This window comes from Gadus morhua, chromosome 7 (genome assembly GCF_902167405.1).
Source record: "Gadus morhua chromosome 7, gadMor3.0, whole genome shotgun sequence".
Classification (NCBI taxonomy): Eukaryota; Metazoa; Chordata; class Actinopteri; order Gadiformes; family Gadidae; genus Gadus; species Gadus morhua.
This window is the reverse complement of record NC_044054.1, coordinates 30231379-30244445: the sequence shown is the minus strand read 5'-3', so window position 1 is coordinate 30244445 and position 13067 is coordinate 30231379. Positions and strand designations below refer to the sequence as shown.

Here is a 13067-nt window from a genome sequence, read left to right as displayed (position 1 = left end):
ATGGAGTCTAACATGACTATTGTGAGGCCAGAATATTTCATTATCAGTGGCTTTTCAGGCATCCCTCATGTTAACTACTACTATTTATTTTTACTGGTGCTCTACATCGTGTCAGTGGTGGAAAACGGGGTGGTGATGGCCTTGATATGCTTCGACCAGAGTCTCAAGACTCCAAAGTATATTGCTGTGTTTAACTTGGCGTTTGTAGACGTGGTCGGCAGCTCCGCCCTGGTGCCCAAGGTTATCGACACGTTCTGGTTCGACCACAAGTACATCTCGTACAGCAACTGCTTAACCTATTTGTTTTTTTATTATGTGATCCTCACCATGCAGTCCCTTAATCTGGCTTTACTCTCCTTTGACAGGCTAATAGCGATCACCTTTCCATTGCGCTATCAGATCATTGTGATTCTGAAGACCATGTTCTCACTGGTAGCTGTTTGCTGGATTATTGCCATCCTTGTCAACTTGATAGTTGTAGGGCTTCTAACACGACTGTCCTACTGCAGGTCTGTTGTTATCAACAGCTATTTCTGTGACCATGGGCCGCTCTATCGACTTGCTTGCAATGACAATCGGCCCAATCATATAATTTCCATAGTGTTACCAGTTTTAATTATTTGGGCTCCATTGCTCTTTATCTTGATATCTTACATGTGCATTGGTGCAGCTTTGGCTAAAATAGCTGGAGTGCAAGATAGGATGAAGGCTTTTAAAACATGCAGTGCCCATATAATGTTGGTGATTATTTATTACTTACCTATTCTAGTCACTTTTAGTGTTGCCGCTAAAATGCCTCGCAATGCAAGGATAATTAGTCTTTCTCTTGCAGCGGTCATACCTCCAGCTTTGAACCCATTGATTTATGTTCTACAGACTCAGGAAATCAAACTGTCTCTGAAAAAGGTCTTCAAAAGAATGAGGCAATCAAAAATTTTATTGAAGTAGATTATCAATTTGTGATATTTCATTTCAGATATTGTATTGAAGTGTACATTTTTTGTTAGGCAAAACATTTGTAATAGTAGTCTGAACAATAATCAGTGAATTTTTGGAATGAAAACCTTCTAACTGAAGAATAATAACTCAACCCATTTAATTTGGATAAGTTAATGAAATGTAATTTTGTGTGATCTATATGACAAAAAGTTACAATGGGATCTTAAAAGATTTTATTGTTGTTGATATCAGATATTTATGTGTCCATGTGCTGCTTTGTCGAATTGCATGCAATAACATTCAGGCTGATAATACACTTGCCAACAACTGTTATTCTTTGGGTTCCATTGCTATTTATCTTGATCACTTATGTACATGTGCATTGGCACAGCTTTGGTAAAGATAGCCCAAACCCAAGATAGAATAAAGACTTTTAAAACCTGCAGTGCTCAAATTATGTTGGTGGCCATTTATTAACAACCTATTCTAATCGCTTTCACATTACATGCTAAAATACCTCCAAATGTCAGCATGATTAATGTCTCTTGCTGCTGTCCTTCCTCCAGCGTTGAACCGCCTCATTTATGTTTTACATACAAACAGTCTCTCAAAGAAATATTCACAAGAATAAAACAACCACAAACTGCCATGAAGATATTGTGTTTTATTGTACATCCTTTGTTAGCTGTTTGTTGATTAAAACAAACAAATAAATTAAATCCCCCTCCTTAAGATCTTGATTGAACAGAATGCCCAAATTATTCATTCAATATCATTACAATTTTCACATTTAATACATCTTGTTTACATTAAATCAGGCTGGAACATGATTCTGTTTGTGAAACACTGTTCAAACTATTTGAAAATAACCAAGGAGCTGTAGTAATGCGTAAATAAAGTAAAATATAAAGGTGTGTTATTATTTTAAATGAAAATAGTTACGTGTCACTGTGTAGAGTAAATTGTCGGAAGTTTGTATACAAAATATCTTATCTATTCTAATCTTATATAGGGCTTAAAGGGGCCCTATTATGAGTATTACAACCCCTATGTGAAACACCCTGTTGCTTAGAATTTTGAGGCATTTAGAATCTTGGTGCTGACAGGGTGCTGACGTCTCTTCAGGCACTCTGTCACTCTGTCTACTATGGCTTCAGTGCTACCGTACCAATTTGAGCCTGAGTCGGACCCCGAAAGCGATAATGGAGCTGACGACGCTAATGACGAGCGCGCTGTTAGTCGTAGAATGGACCAGGACATTTCACAGTGGTAAGTTTTTGTTTATGCTATAATATTAATATGCACACGCGATTCATCATGTATTTAGCCCAGCTTTTCTGACTTAGCTTGCAGCTAGTAGACTACTCATACTATTCAAGCGTCCGTAACAAGCTTTTATGTCCCGACATGGCATATTGTTGACTACATTTGTCCGTCAAAATACACTGTTATAACTTATAACATCCCTACTACCTAGGTGCACCTGTGGGAATTATGCCACAATGCCCAACGAAGTGGAGAATGTCTGCTGTAGAGAAATTCCAAAGGTAAAACGGATGAGCTTTAGGCTAAGCAACACCGTTTGTTGAGAACGATATCATGTCATATATCAATCATCTTCGGAGGATGTTATGATATATTTATATATATATATACAGGCGCGTGCCGTCCATATGGGTAGGTGGGGCGGCGAACTCCCTGCAAAAGCATGCTCCCAAAAAAATAGTTCCTCAGTAAATCATTGATCCAAGTTTATTATTAATAATGTGATTGTCACATTAACTATCTATTTTTTCTGTAGGCTTTCCGACTATTTTTGGTCTGTTGTTATCAAATTGATGGTGGCCATTCTAGTTGAGTTCTGTTTAACGTGTCATGCAATGTGGGGCGGTGGAGCTCAACGACCGCGTCCTTCCGTATGTTTCTAGCATAACCCTGCAGGCTGCAATAAGAATTGCAATCCGCGCTATAAGACGCCCACATGGTCGTAAAGTAGTCTGCCCCAAGGTCATATTCTAGGACTATTGTTGTCGAATTACTCCGCCTGTATCTTTCGGCACTGTTGTTGTCGAATTACTCCGCCTGTATCTTTCGGCATTGAAGCCTATTTATTTATTTATTTCAGCAGGTATTAAAATTGTACCTGATTTCATACCTGATTTCAACAGCTGTTATTGAGAAATACCTGATTTCAAAAGTGTTGTTGTTGAGAGATTTGCACACATCGTCGGGCCAAGTTCCAAATCGAAGGTCTAATTGATTGATGACTTGTATTTCTACTTTTCATGTATTTGCAATGCACTCGCTAAGCCTGTTGTTAAATTGTTGTTAGATTGTTAAATTAAAATATGGAAGAAATAACTTACCTATAATGTCGAATTTGTCCTCTGAAATTTTTGACTTTGCAGAGTTGGTTTTTCCATTGCACATGGGCTATTCTAATTAGCCCGACTCGACATCATATGACGAGTGTTGCGGATGGCACTTCAAAAGCTGTCAGACATGAGTGGGCGAATGGGGTATTGCCGAGAACTGATGGCGGTCAAAACCAATTAAATGCATGGTCAGAGGATAATGAGTGGAGAGTTGCTGTCATTTAGCAACGCAGAGCGCTGGAACTAGTCAATGAACAGCAGTGCATACAATAACGACACTTTTATTTATTATTTTACTGTCAGTGAATAGCACCGAGTGAAAGTCAACGTTTTATTTAAATCTAGCGACAGCGATTATGTCTTAAGTACCGGTAAACTTAGTCAGAAGATCTAGAAATAGAAGGCATAATGCTAGCTATGGGGTAACTTGGCCTATCGGACACGCAATCAGTGCACTTGCAAATGAGTGCCTGCAATTATAACCGATCGTGGTGTGACATTATTTAATCATCAATCTACCGCAAATACGACCAGACAGATGTACATTGAACACATACACAAAGCATATCGTTCAACCCGGCGGATGCTGACAGACAGCCCACAACAAGCCAAACATCACCACGGCGGGGGTGCTCTCTCTCTCTCTCACTCTCACACGCCTGTACTCCTACTTATCCAACTCCAAGGCTAGGCTGCTTTACTAAGACCACAACTAACCACAAGGCCTTCATAACCATGCAGTATGCCGGAAAGGACACACACACAGTCGCACACACTCATCTTATGCTAAACAATCCTTTTTATCATCAACATTCAGTCACTGCAAAGATTTAAAGACTAGCCCCTTACCATAAGTTAGAATGGACCCAAAGTATGTGATTGATACAGTCTGGTTTAGCTTTCGCTTGTTAGGCGCACATGGCTAATTTGTATATGAGCACTGGACTGGCTGGCTCCGCAAGGCAAATAATAGAACATATTTAATTATCTTTCTATCTGTCTATCTATCTATCTATCAACGCATGTGTCTAGTTTTAATCTGATGTATTTTGTGTATGTCCAGTCAGACTTCATGTCTCCCTTGTTCTGTGTTGTCTTGTAGGCTATACTGTGTGAGCCGAATCACCTAAATGAATTCCCGACGATGTGTGTCGTTTGGTATTAATAAAGACTTGACTAGGCTATCTATCTATCTAGGCTATTAATTAACAATTATTCACGGAGCCTGAGGTGAATAATTGTTAATTAAATGTTTTAGGATATGCTACACGTGAACACTCCAAAAGTAAACAAGATAACACTTTTTGCAGGGATTTATTTGTTTTTATTAGCGGGTTATTTGTTGTTATTAGCGGACATTTTGCGATGAAAACAATATCGAGTTTGAGATGTCAATCATCGGATATTGCCCAATATCCTGAGATAGCGAACCAGTCAAATTGCGCCATCTTAGGAGGTTCACGTGTAGCATATACTAACTATATATATTATCTGTGTATTTATCTATGTATCTGTATAACCTGCTGAACACTCTCTTGCTAGTCTCTACTCTCAAGGGTCTCAATGCGGCTTTGGTCCGTGTCTCCCCAACGTGACGTCATGCAATACATTCTGGGGGAAATGAGAATCAATAGCAAACCGCTAAAATAGTACCTACTTTTTCTATTACATTCCGTTTTGTGATACCTAACAACATTACGCACAATAAACAACATTTTAAATCTTTATTACCAACAAGCAACTTGCACAAATTCTTTGGAAAATAAACCCTGCAACACAGCCTTTAAATCTCAAATGTCTGGGACAAAGCTATTTGACACTAAAATGGAAGAGTAAGGTACATGGATTTATATGGAAAAGTCTTCTATAAACACAATTGCATTGAGTTCCTGCTGCTTTGGGCTGCCAAGACAATGTGAATAAAAACAAACACATTCAAAGCCTTGAAACTAAACCCTCATCAGGAATAATCTGAAGATGAAACGGCAATTATTCCCGAACAATCCCTTTTTCCCTTTTTCTCTGAAATCGTTTTGACACTCTGGACTTATTAGACAAGTGCGTCAAAGCGCCGAAAGCCCTCCCTTCACCAGATTGCAACCAGCCTGCCCCTCTCTCATTGGCCTCAGTGTTGTCCGTCCAGTCCAGTTTATTGTTTAGGTGTACTCCTGGCAACTTGTACAAGGCTTCTATCTCTATTTTATCCCCCTGGATGCTAAATCAACAACAACAACAATGGAGTGAGGAAAATCCTGAGGCAGATAATAGGGCCTCAGTCCTACAGCCAGCAGCTCTATATCTGGAGTACTGATCCCCTCCATCACTGTTACATGTCCAGGGTTAGTTTTATTGGTTACTACTTGGCCTAACCAATAAGAAAATAATATTTAAAAAATAATAATATGGGACATGAACTCCAGTCTCCTGGGTGAAAGAGTTTATCCATTCATCCAATGCATGGATGGAATAGGGCCTTGGCTCAGACATCGGATCATTTTATGATTTAATTAATTTATTTTGGGTGAGAGAACTTTAGCCAATCAGAGCGAAGGGGCTGGAGCCCAGGCCCCTGAGGCCCCCCTCCTGCCTGCTACTGAGGCTGTATCTGGTGATGATGACAATGTACTGTCAGGGTGAGACATAAAGCTGCCCCACACATCTCCCTGAACAGAGGGAGAGAAAAAGAGACAGTGATTGAAGTACGTAAAGAGAGAGGACCTGGTCAAGCTCTCTAACATAACTTGGATACAAACAATGGACTCTAACATGACTATTGTGAGACCAGCATACTTCGTTATCAGTGGCTTTTCAGGAATCCCTCATGTTAACTACTACTATTTATTTTTACTGGTGCTCTACATCATGTCAGTGGTGGAAAACGGGGTAGTGATGGCCTTGATCTGCTTAGACCAGAGTCTCAAGACTCCAAAGTATATTGCAGTGTTTAACTTGGCGTTTGTAGACGTGGTCGGCAGTTCCTCCCTGGTGCCCAAGGTTATCGACACGTTCTGGTTCAACAACAAGTACATCACGTACAGCAACTGCTTAACTTATGAGTTTTTTAATTATATGACCCTCACCATGCAGTCTCTTAATCTGGTTGTACTCTCCTTCGACAGGCTAGTGGCGATCACCTTTCCATTACGTTATCAGATCATTGTGAGTCTGAAGACCATGTTCTCACTGATAGCTGCTTGCTGGATTATTGCCATCCTTGTCAACTTGATAGCTGTAGGGCTTCTAACACGGCTGTCCTACTGCAGGTCTGTTGTTATCAACAGCTATTTCTGTGACCATGCACCACTTTATCGACTCGCCTGCAATGACAATCGGCCTAATTATATACTTGCCAAAGTGTTACCAGCTATTATTCTTTGGGTTCCATTGCTGTTTATCTTGATCACTTACACGTCCATTGGTGTTGCTCTGTCTAAAATAGCTGGAGCCCATGATAGAATGAAGGCTTTCAAAACATGCAGTGCTCACATGATTTTAGTGGCAATCTATTACTTACCAATTCTATTCACTTTGGCTTTGGATGCTAAAGTGCCTCCAAATGTCAGGATCATTAATATGTCTCTCGCTGCTGTCCTACCTCCAGTGTTGAACCCACTCATTTATGTTTTACAGACTCAGGAAATTAAACAGTCTCTGAAAAAGGTGTTCAAAAGAATAAAACGATCAAAAATTGCTATGAAATAGAAGATCCAATTGTAATATTTTATTTAAGATACTGTGTTGTATGGTACATACTTTGATACGTTTATTGTTGAATGCAAGTGAGGGATAACATGCATGTATGTAAATGTCATTGACCTCTGCAATATGTAAGATTGAGGCCCTCACAGTTAGTAGGCGAGAGACTTTCAGCTCAATAACAGAGTTCTGTTCACTCTAACTGCTCTAATAGCTAGGCAAGCCGGGGAACTGAGTGGGAGGGGTTAGGGACTGTTGATATGAAGCATCTTGCAAACAGAGGTATGGTCTGGCAAACATTGTTCATAGCAACTATATTGGTTTGAGGATGCTATCGATTATATTATTGACATTTTTCCTGCCGATAAAATGACAGAATTACCAAATAATTAGCTCAATATCATTACATTTTGCGCATTGAATGTGTCTTGTTTACATTGAGAACAGCCTAGCACATGATTCTGTTTGTACAATAAAGTGTAAAAACTATTTTAAAATAACCAGGGGCATTTATTATGTGTAAATAAATCAAAGTGAAATATAAAAAAGGGTTAAGGCTTTTCTTTTAAATGAAAAGACTTGCGTTACTGTGTATATACGATTGTCTGAGGTTTGTACATACAATATCTTAATCCAGGCTTATCATATGTTTGGTTTAATAAAGTATTTCTAAGCAGAAAGAATGTCTCTGACAAGAATTAACTAACCCAGGGCTTTGGTCATGCAAGCAAGAAAAATATTGTGTCCGGGCGGGACCTCTTCTCCTTCTTTGGTTTATTGGCGGCTGGCAAACCAATGTTAAAAGGTGCATGCTGCTGACTACTATTCATTGAATAACAAATATGATCAAGATCATCATTATCTATAATCTTTTCATTAATTAATATCAGCATACTACTCCATGTGCCACCTTTAATATTCATGCATTTTGCAGTTGCAATATCATTATATTGACCCAGGTGTTTATGAATAGGGTTCAATTTCAATTCAATTTCATTTGTATATTTCCATGGGAATCACTCCTGAGCAGGGCCGTGCACAGACATTGCCGTGGGAAGTACGAGGACATCAATCCCCCTGTTGTATTGATGACAGAATGATAATGATTCTGTTCAATCTGATATATTTACAATGATGCTGATATAAACAAATTAATCTGCAGTAGTTAAAACTACAACAATAATACAGCTATCATGGAAAAGTAAACACCAAAGAAATAAATGTAAGCCGTTTCTCAATTTGCGTTCTTTTCTGTACGTGTGTACTTGTGTTCTTGTGAAAGGTCATCAGTGGTAGCCCAAGTACTGTTCCAATTAAAAGTTTGCATCAAGTCAAGTATAGTCTAACAACCTGGAAATGTTCTTGATTCGTACTTAAACTGGCCATTCCATCGAGGATGCATTTCGCCGCTTAGTATCTTTTCATTTATACAAACGACACTGACATCTGTCAAAAACCTACCTATATACCGTTTACATATAGAGTCCTATTTTAAAAAAATATTTGTATCTAAGCTATAATATAGGCTATATAGGAACATTTTAGAAATATAACAGAAATGTAGGCCCGTTCATCTAAAATATTGATATACTATTTTAAAATGAAAGAGGCTTTGGTTTTGTTTTATATGATTTGTTTATATTGTAGAGTAGTTTATGCCTACATGAGGCGGTAGCACAGTTAACATACAATCTGTCCAACCGAATCCGCTGCTGTTCCAATTTCAGTTGCGTCCTCCCGATCTCGGAAGTTTGTACTTGGAAGTCCGAACTTTATGTACTTGGTATTAGGGGTGTGAACGGTTACAAAAAATTGTAAACGGGAACGTTCTGTCTGAGCCCGGCCCTACACATTAACTGTAATTATGAGCCCGAGCCCGGTTTCATACATGTGTAACTTTGTACACATTTGTTACTTAGGCCTACTCTGCGAAATATATATGTAGGCTAAGGGATAATGTATAGAACGCTGGTCATTATCGGGAAAATAAGCACCGACAGGGCGAACAGGACACCGACGCACAGCGGAGGTGTCGTCGGAGGACCCGCAGTATATTCATATCGGCCCACGCAGAAAATATGAGGACATGTATTGTGGGATAATTTGAGATATGTTCATATTAATATACGCAGTGTATTCATAATATTGTAATGACCACGGAAGAGGCAGTGAATGAAGTATTGAATAGACAGAGATTTATTAGATAGGCCTACCTAATAAACCGTTGGAACACACAAGACCGGAAACGTAGCAACGCCGGTAAACAAACCCCGAGAAGCCCAATCCCTATGATAGCTCCCCGCGCTACGGCCATCCGGAGGCGCACAGAGCTTTTGGCCGTGATATTATATATACAAATATTATATTATATACTATTATATTATATATAGAGCTCCGGGAGTCGCAAACGCAACATTCACTTTCTCCTCCAAGCTGCAGTTCACCCCGGACTGCACTGCACTGAATTTGACGGTTGAACGCTGATTGGCTGTTACGTTACACATGTGACTCAGTGGCCACGTTACATGACGTAGCCTATGCCCGGTGTTAAGTTACCCAACATTTATCGCATGCATTTATTAGCTCCTTAATGTTGTCCAAGTGGAACATTTGTAGCTTTATTAATCGCTAAATAAATACTAGCCTATTTTCTATTTTTGATAAAATTATTATTATTATGTATTTTTTTCGGTTTTCGTTTACTGATTTTAACCGGTTACACGTGTACACGTGTACCCGGTCAAACCCCTACTTGGTATTGAGAAACGGCTAAAGTTTCTACAGGGGTTTTTTTTGGGCAAGAGGAGGTCTTTAGCCAATGATGACAAAGGGGCAGGAGTCAGGTCTGTATCTGATGAGGAGGACATTTTACTGTCAGAGTAAGGTATAAAACTGCTGGCCTAAGACATGAACCTGAAAAGAGGGAGAGAAAGGGAGACAGAGGAGCTGGTCAAGCTCTCTGACATCACTTGGATATCATACAATGGACTCTAACATGACTATTGTGAGGCCAGCATACTTCATTATCAGTGGCTTTTCAGGCATCCCCCATGTTAACTACTACTATTTATTTTTAATGGTGCTCTACATCATGTCAGTGATGGAAAACGGGATAGTGATGGCCTTGATCTGCTTCGACCACAGTCTCAAGACTCCAAAGTATATTGCTGTGTTTAACTTGGCGTTTGTAGACGTGGTCGGCAGCTCCGCCCTGGTGCCCAAGGTTATCGACACCTTCTGGTTCGACCACAAGTACATCTCGTACAGCAACTGCTTAACCTATTTGTTTTTTTATTATGTGATCCTCATCATGCAGTCTCTTAATCTGGCTTTACTCTCCTTTGACAGGCTAATAGCGATCACCTTTCCATTACGTTATCAGATCATTGTGAGTCTGAAGACCATGTTCTCACTGGTAGCTGCCTGCTGGATTATCTCCATCTTTGACATGTTAGTAGCTGTAGGGTTTCTAATCCGGCTGTCCTATTGCAGGTCTGTTGTTATCAACAGCTATTTCTGTGACCATGGGCCGCTCTATCGACTTGCCTGCAATGACTATCGGCCTAATGATATCATTTCCATAGTGATACCAGTATTTATTATTTGGGCTCCATTGCTCTTTATCTTGATATCTTACATGTGCATTGGTGCAGCTTTGGCTAAAATAGATGGAGCGCAGGATAGGATGAAGGCCTTTAAAACATGCACTGCTCATATAATGTTGGTGATTATTTATTACTTACCTATTCTAGTCACTTTTAATGTTGCCGCTAAAATGCCTCGCAATGCAAGGATAATAAGTCTTTCTCTTGCAGCAGTCATACCTCCAGCTTTGAACCCACTGATTTATGTTCTACAGACTCAGGAAATCAAACTGTCTGTGAAAAAGGTGTTCAAAAGAATGAGGCAATCAAAAATTTGTAGAATATCAATATGTGATATTTAATTTCAGATATTGTGTTGAAGAGTACAATTTTCTCTGGTATAAAAACCTTCTAACTGAAGACCAATAACTTTAATTCTGATTTAATTCTGAGAAATTAATGCAATGTTTTTTTGTGTGATCTATACGATAAAAAGTTAAAATGGGATCTTAAATGAGCTTATCATTGTTGTTTATCAGATATCGATGTGTCCATGGGCTGCTTCGTTGAATTGCATGCAATAACAATCAGGCTGATAATACACTTGCCAACTTGTTTGCAACTGTTATTCTTTGGGTTCCATTTCTGTTTATCTTGATCACTTACATGTGCATTGCCGCAGCTTTGGTAAAGATAGACCAAGCCCTGGACAGAATTAAGACTTTTAAAACATGCAGTGCTCAAATTATGTTGTTGGCCATTTATTACTAACCTGTTCTAATCGCTTTCACATTACATGCTAAAATACCTTGAAATGTCAGCATAATTATTGTCTCTTGCTGCTGTCTTACCTCCAGCGTTGAACCGTCTCATTTATGTTTCACAGACTCAGGAAATCAAACAGTCTCTAAAAGAAATGTTCACAAGAATAAAACAATCACAAACTGCCATTAAGATATTGTGTTGTATTGTACATCCTTTGATAGCTATTGGTTGATAAAAACAAACAAATAAATAAAATCCCCTCCTTAAGATAACATGTCTTGATTTTACAGAATGCCCAAATTATTCATTCAATATCATTACAATTTTCACATTGAATACGTCATGTTTACATTAAATCAGGCTGGATCATGATTCTGTTTGTGAAACGCTGTTCAAACTATTTGAAAATAACCAAGGAGCTGCAGTAATATATAGGTGCATTATTATTATTTAAATGAAAATAGTTATGTGTTACTGTGTATAGCAGGGGTTGGCAACTGGCGGCCCGCGGGCCATAATTGGCCCGCCAGACATAATATCTGGCACGCCAGATTATTCTGAAGTTATGTGATCTTTTTTATTTATTTTTTGAATATCGAATAACTATATCTGTTAGCTTAAATATAAAGGGCCTGATACAGTGAACTTTTTCTTCTTTCACAACCGTTTTTGAATTTAATTGTATCAAACACCCGCCGTGGTGTGTGTGTGTGTGTGCAGTCAGTCAGCACCCGCTGTGGTGTGTGTTGTGTTGTGTTGTGTGAAGTGTTTTAAGAGTGGTTGGCTGCTTTTTTAGGTGCGCACTACTGCCCTCTCTTCAGCATAAGGCCTTTCTACACTGCCAAGCCGGTTCGGTCAAGGCTTGGCATGCCCGCCGATTTCACCGTCTTATCTCAAGTTTCCTGTGTAAAACCGAGGGGATAAAATCCCCCGTTCGTCACGGCGCAGACTTTCTTGGTTCACTGGAGAAGGCGGGGCTGCGCACAGAGTCTAGACTAATTTGCATATTCCCAAATGTTTTTATTATTTATGAATGAAGAGACCCGCATGCAAGAATGAGTTCACATCTGAGTGTAGGCTACAAATGCATTAACTATGTGTGTGCAAAAAACGCCAACATATTCTTTATTTTGTAGACCACTTTTGGGTTAGGGATGGGATAGGGGTTTTTATCCCGACAAAATCCTCGTAAGGACAGTTCCTCTGCGTCTCTCTCGTAGATCTCACCATCTTTCAACGTCTTTGTTTAATACAACTGCACCTGCTCTCACTTGATCAGCAGCTTGCGGATTTCATTTTCTCTCCAGTTAGAACTGCTCATGATGATATCGCTGCGTTGTCTCTGAGGAGACAATTCCTTGAACTAGCGTTTGATAATGTTCTGGCCCGCCACCTGCTGGCTGGAAAAAAAATTGGCCCTAGGCCAAACTTAATTGCCGACCCCTGTTGTATAGTATATTGTCGGAAGTTTGTAGAAACAATATCTTATCTACCCTAATCTTATATAAGGTGTTACGGCCACATTGGCCTTTCAGTTGTCAATGTGTGTGTGCTACTTGTTTTGTCTGCCTTTGCTCTCATAGGCCTGGTCCACATGTTCCAGGATGGGGGTGTGCCTGCGTACGGGGCGTGTCCCCGTGAACCGGATAAAAGTGGGCCCGGCCTCAGGGAGACGGCGGCGGGAGATCTGATTTGTGTTTTGCTCTGA

At 39.6% G+C, this 13067-nt stretch overlaps 3 protein-coding genes across 3 annotated transcripts; all 3 read left to right on the top strand.

The window, feature by feature from the left end:
- Positions 1 to 948, top strand: LOC115547858 (olfactory receptor 1C1-like). Its single transcript, XM_030362341.1, has one exon. It carries the CDS (start codon positions 1 to 3, stop codon positions 946 to 948), a length of 948 nt encoding a protein of 315 aa, XP_030218201.1.
- A 1493-nt stretch (positions 949 to 2441) lies between these two features.
- Positions 2442 to 7016, top strand: LOC115547147 (olfactory receptor 2A12-like). The gene is made up of 2 exons (XM_030361117.1): positions 2442 to 2486; positions 6024 to 7016. The coding sequence occupies exons 1-2, from the start codon at positions 2442 to 2444 to the stop codon at positions 7014 to 7016; spliced, it is 1038 nt and encodes a 345-aa protein (XP_030216977.1).
- A 2977-nt stretch (positions 7017 to 9993) lies between these two features.
- Positions 9994 to 13067, top strand: LOC115547146 (olfactory receptor 2A12-like). Its single transcript, XM_030361116.1, has 2 exons — positions 9994 to 10930; positions 12943 to 13067. The coding sequence occupies exons 1-2, from the start codon at positions 9994 to 9996 to the stop codon at positions 13065 to 13067; spliced, it is 1062 nt and encodes a 353-aa protein (XP_030216976.1).

What these genes read in the sequence shown, in the direction of transcription:
- LOC115547858 (XM_030362341.1), top strand. Translation starts at nt 1, where the DNA reads ATGGAGTCTAACATGACTATTGTGAGGCCAGAATATTTCATTATCAGT.
- LOC115547147 (XM_030361117.1), top strand. Translation starts at nt 2,442, where the DNA reads ATGCCCAACGAAGTGGAGAATGTCTGCTGTAGAGAAATTCCAAAG. An exon ending in GCTGTAGAGAAATTCCAAAG is followed by an intron (nt 2,487 to 6,023) that starts GTAAAACGGATG and finishes AAGTACGTAAAG; the next exon opens with AGAGAGGACCTGGTCAAGCT.
- LOC115547146 (XM_030361116.1), top strand. Translation starts at nt 9,994, where the DNA reads ATGGACTCTAACATGACTATTGTGAGGCCAGCATACTTCATTATCAGT. An exon ending in AATGAGGCAATCAAAAATTT is followed by an intron (nt 10,931 to 12,942) that starts GTAGAATATCAA and finishes TTGCTCTCATAG; the next exon opens with GCCTGGTCCACATGTTCCAG.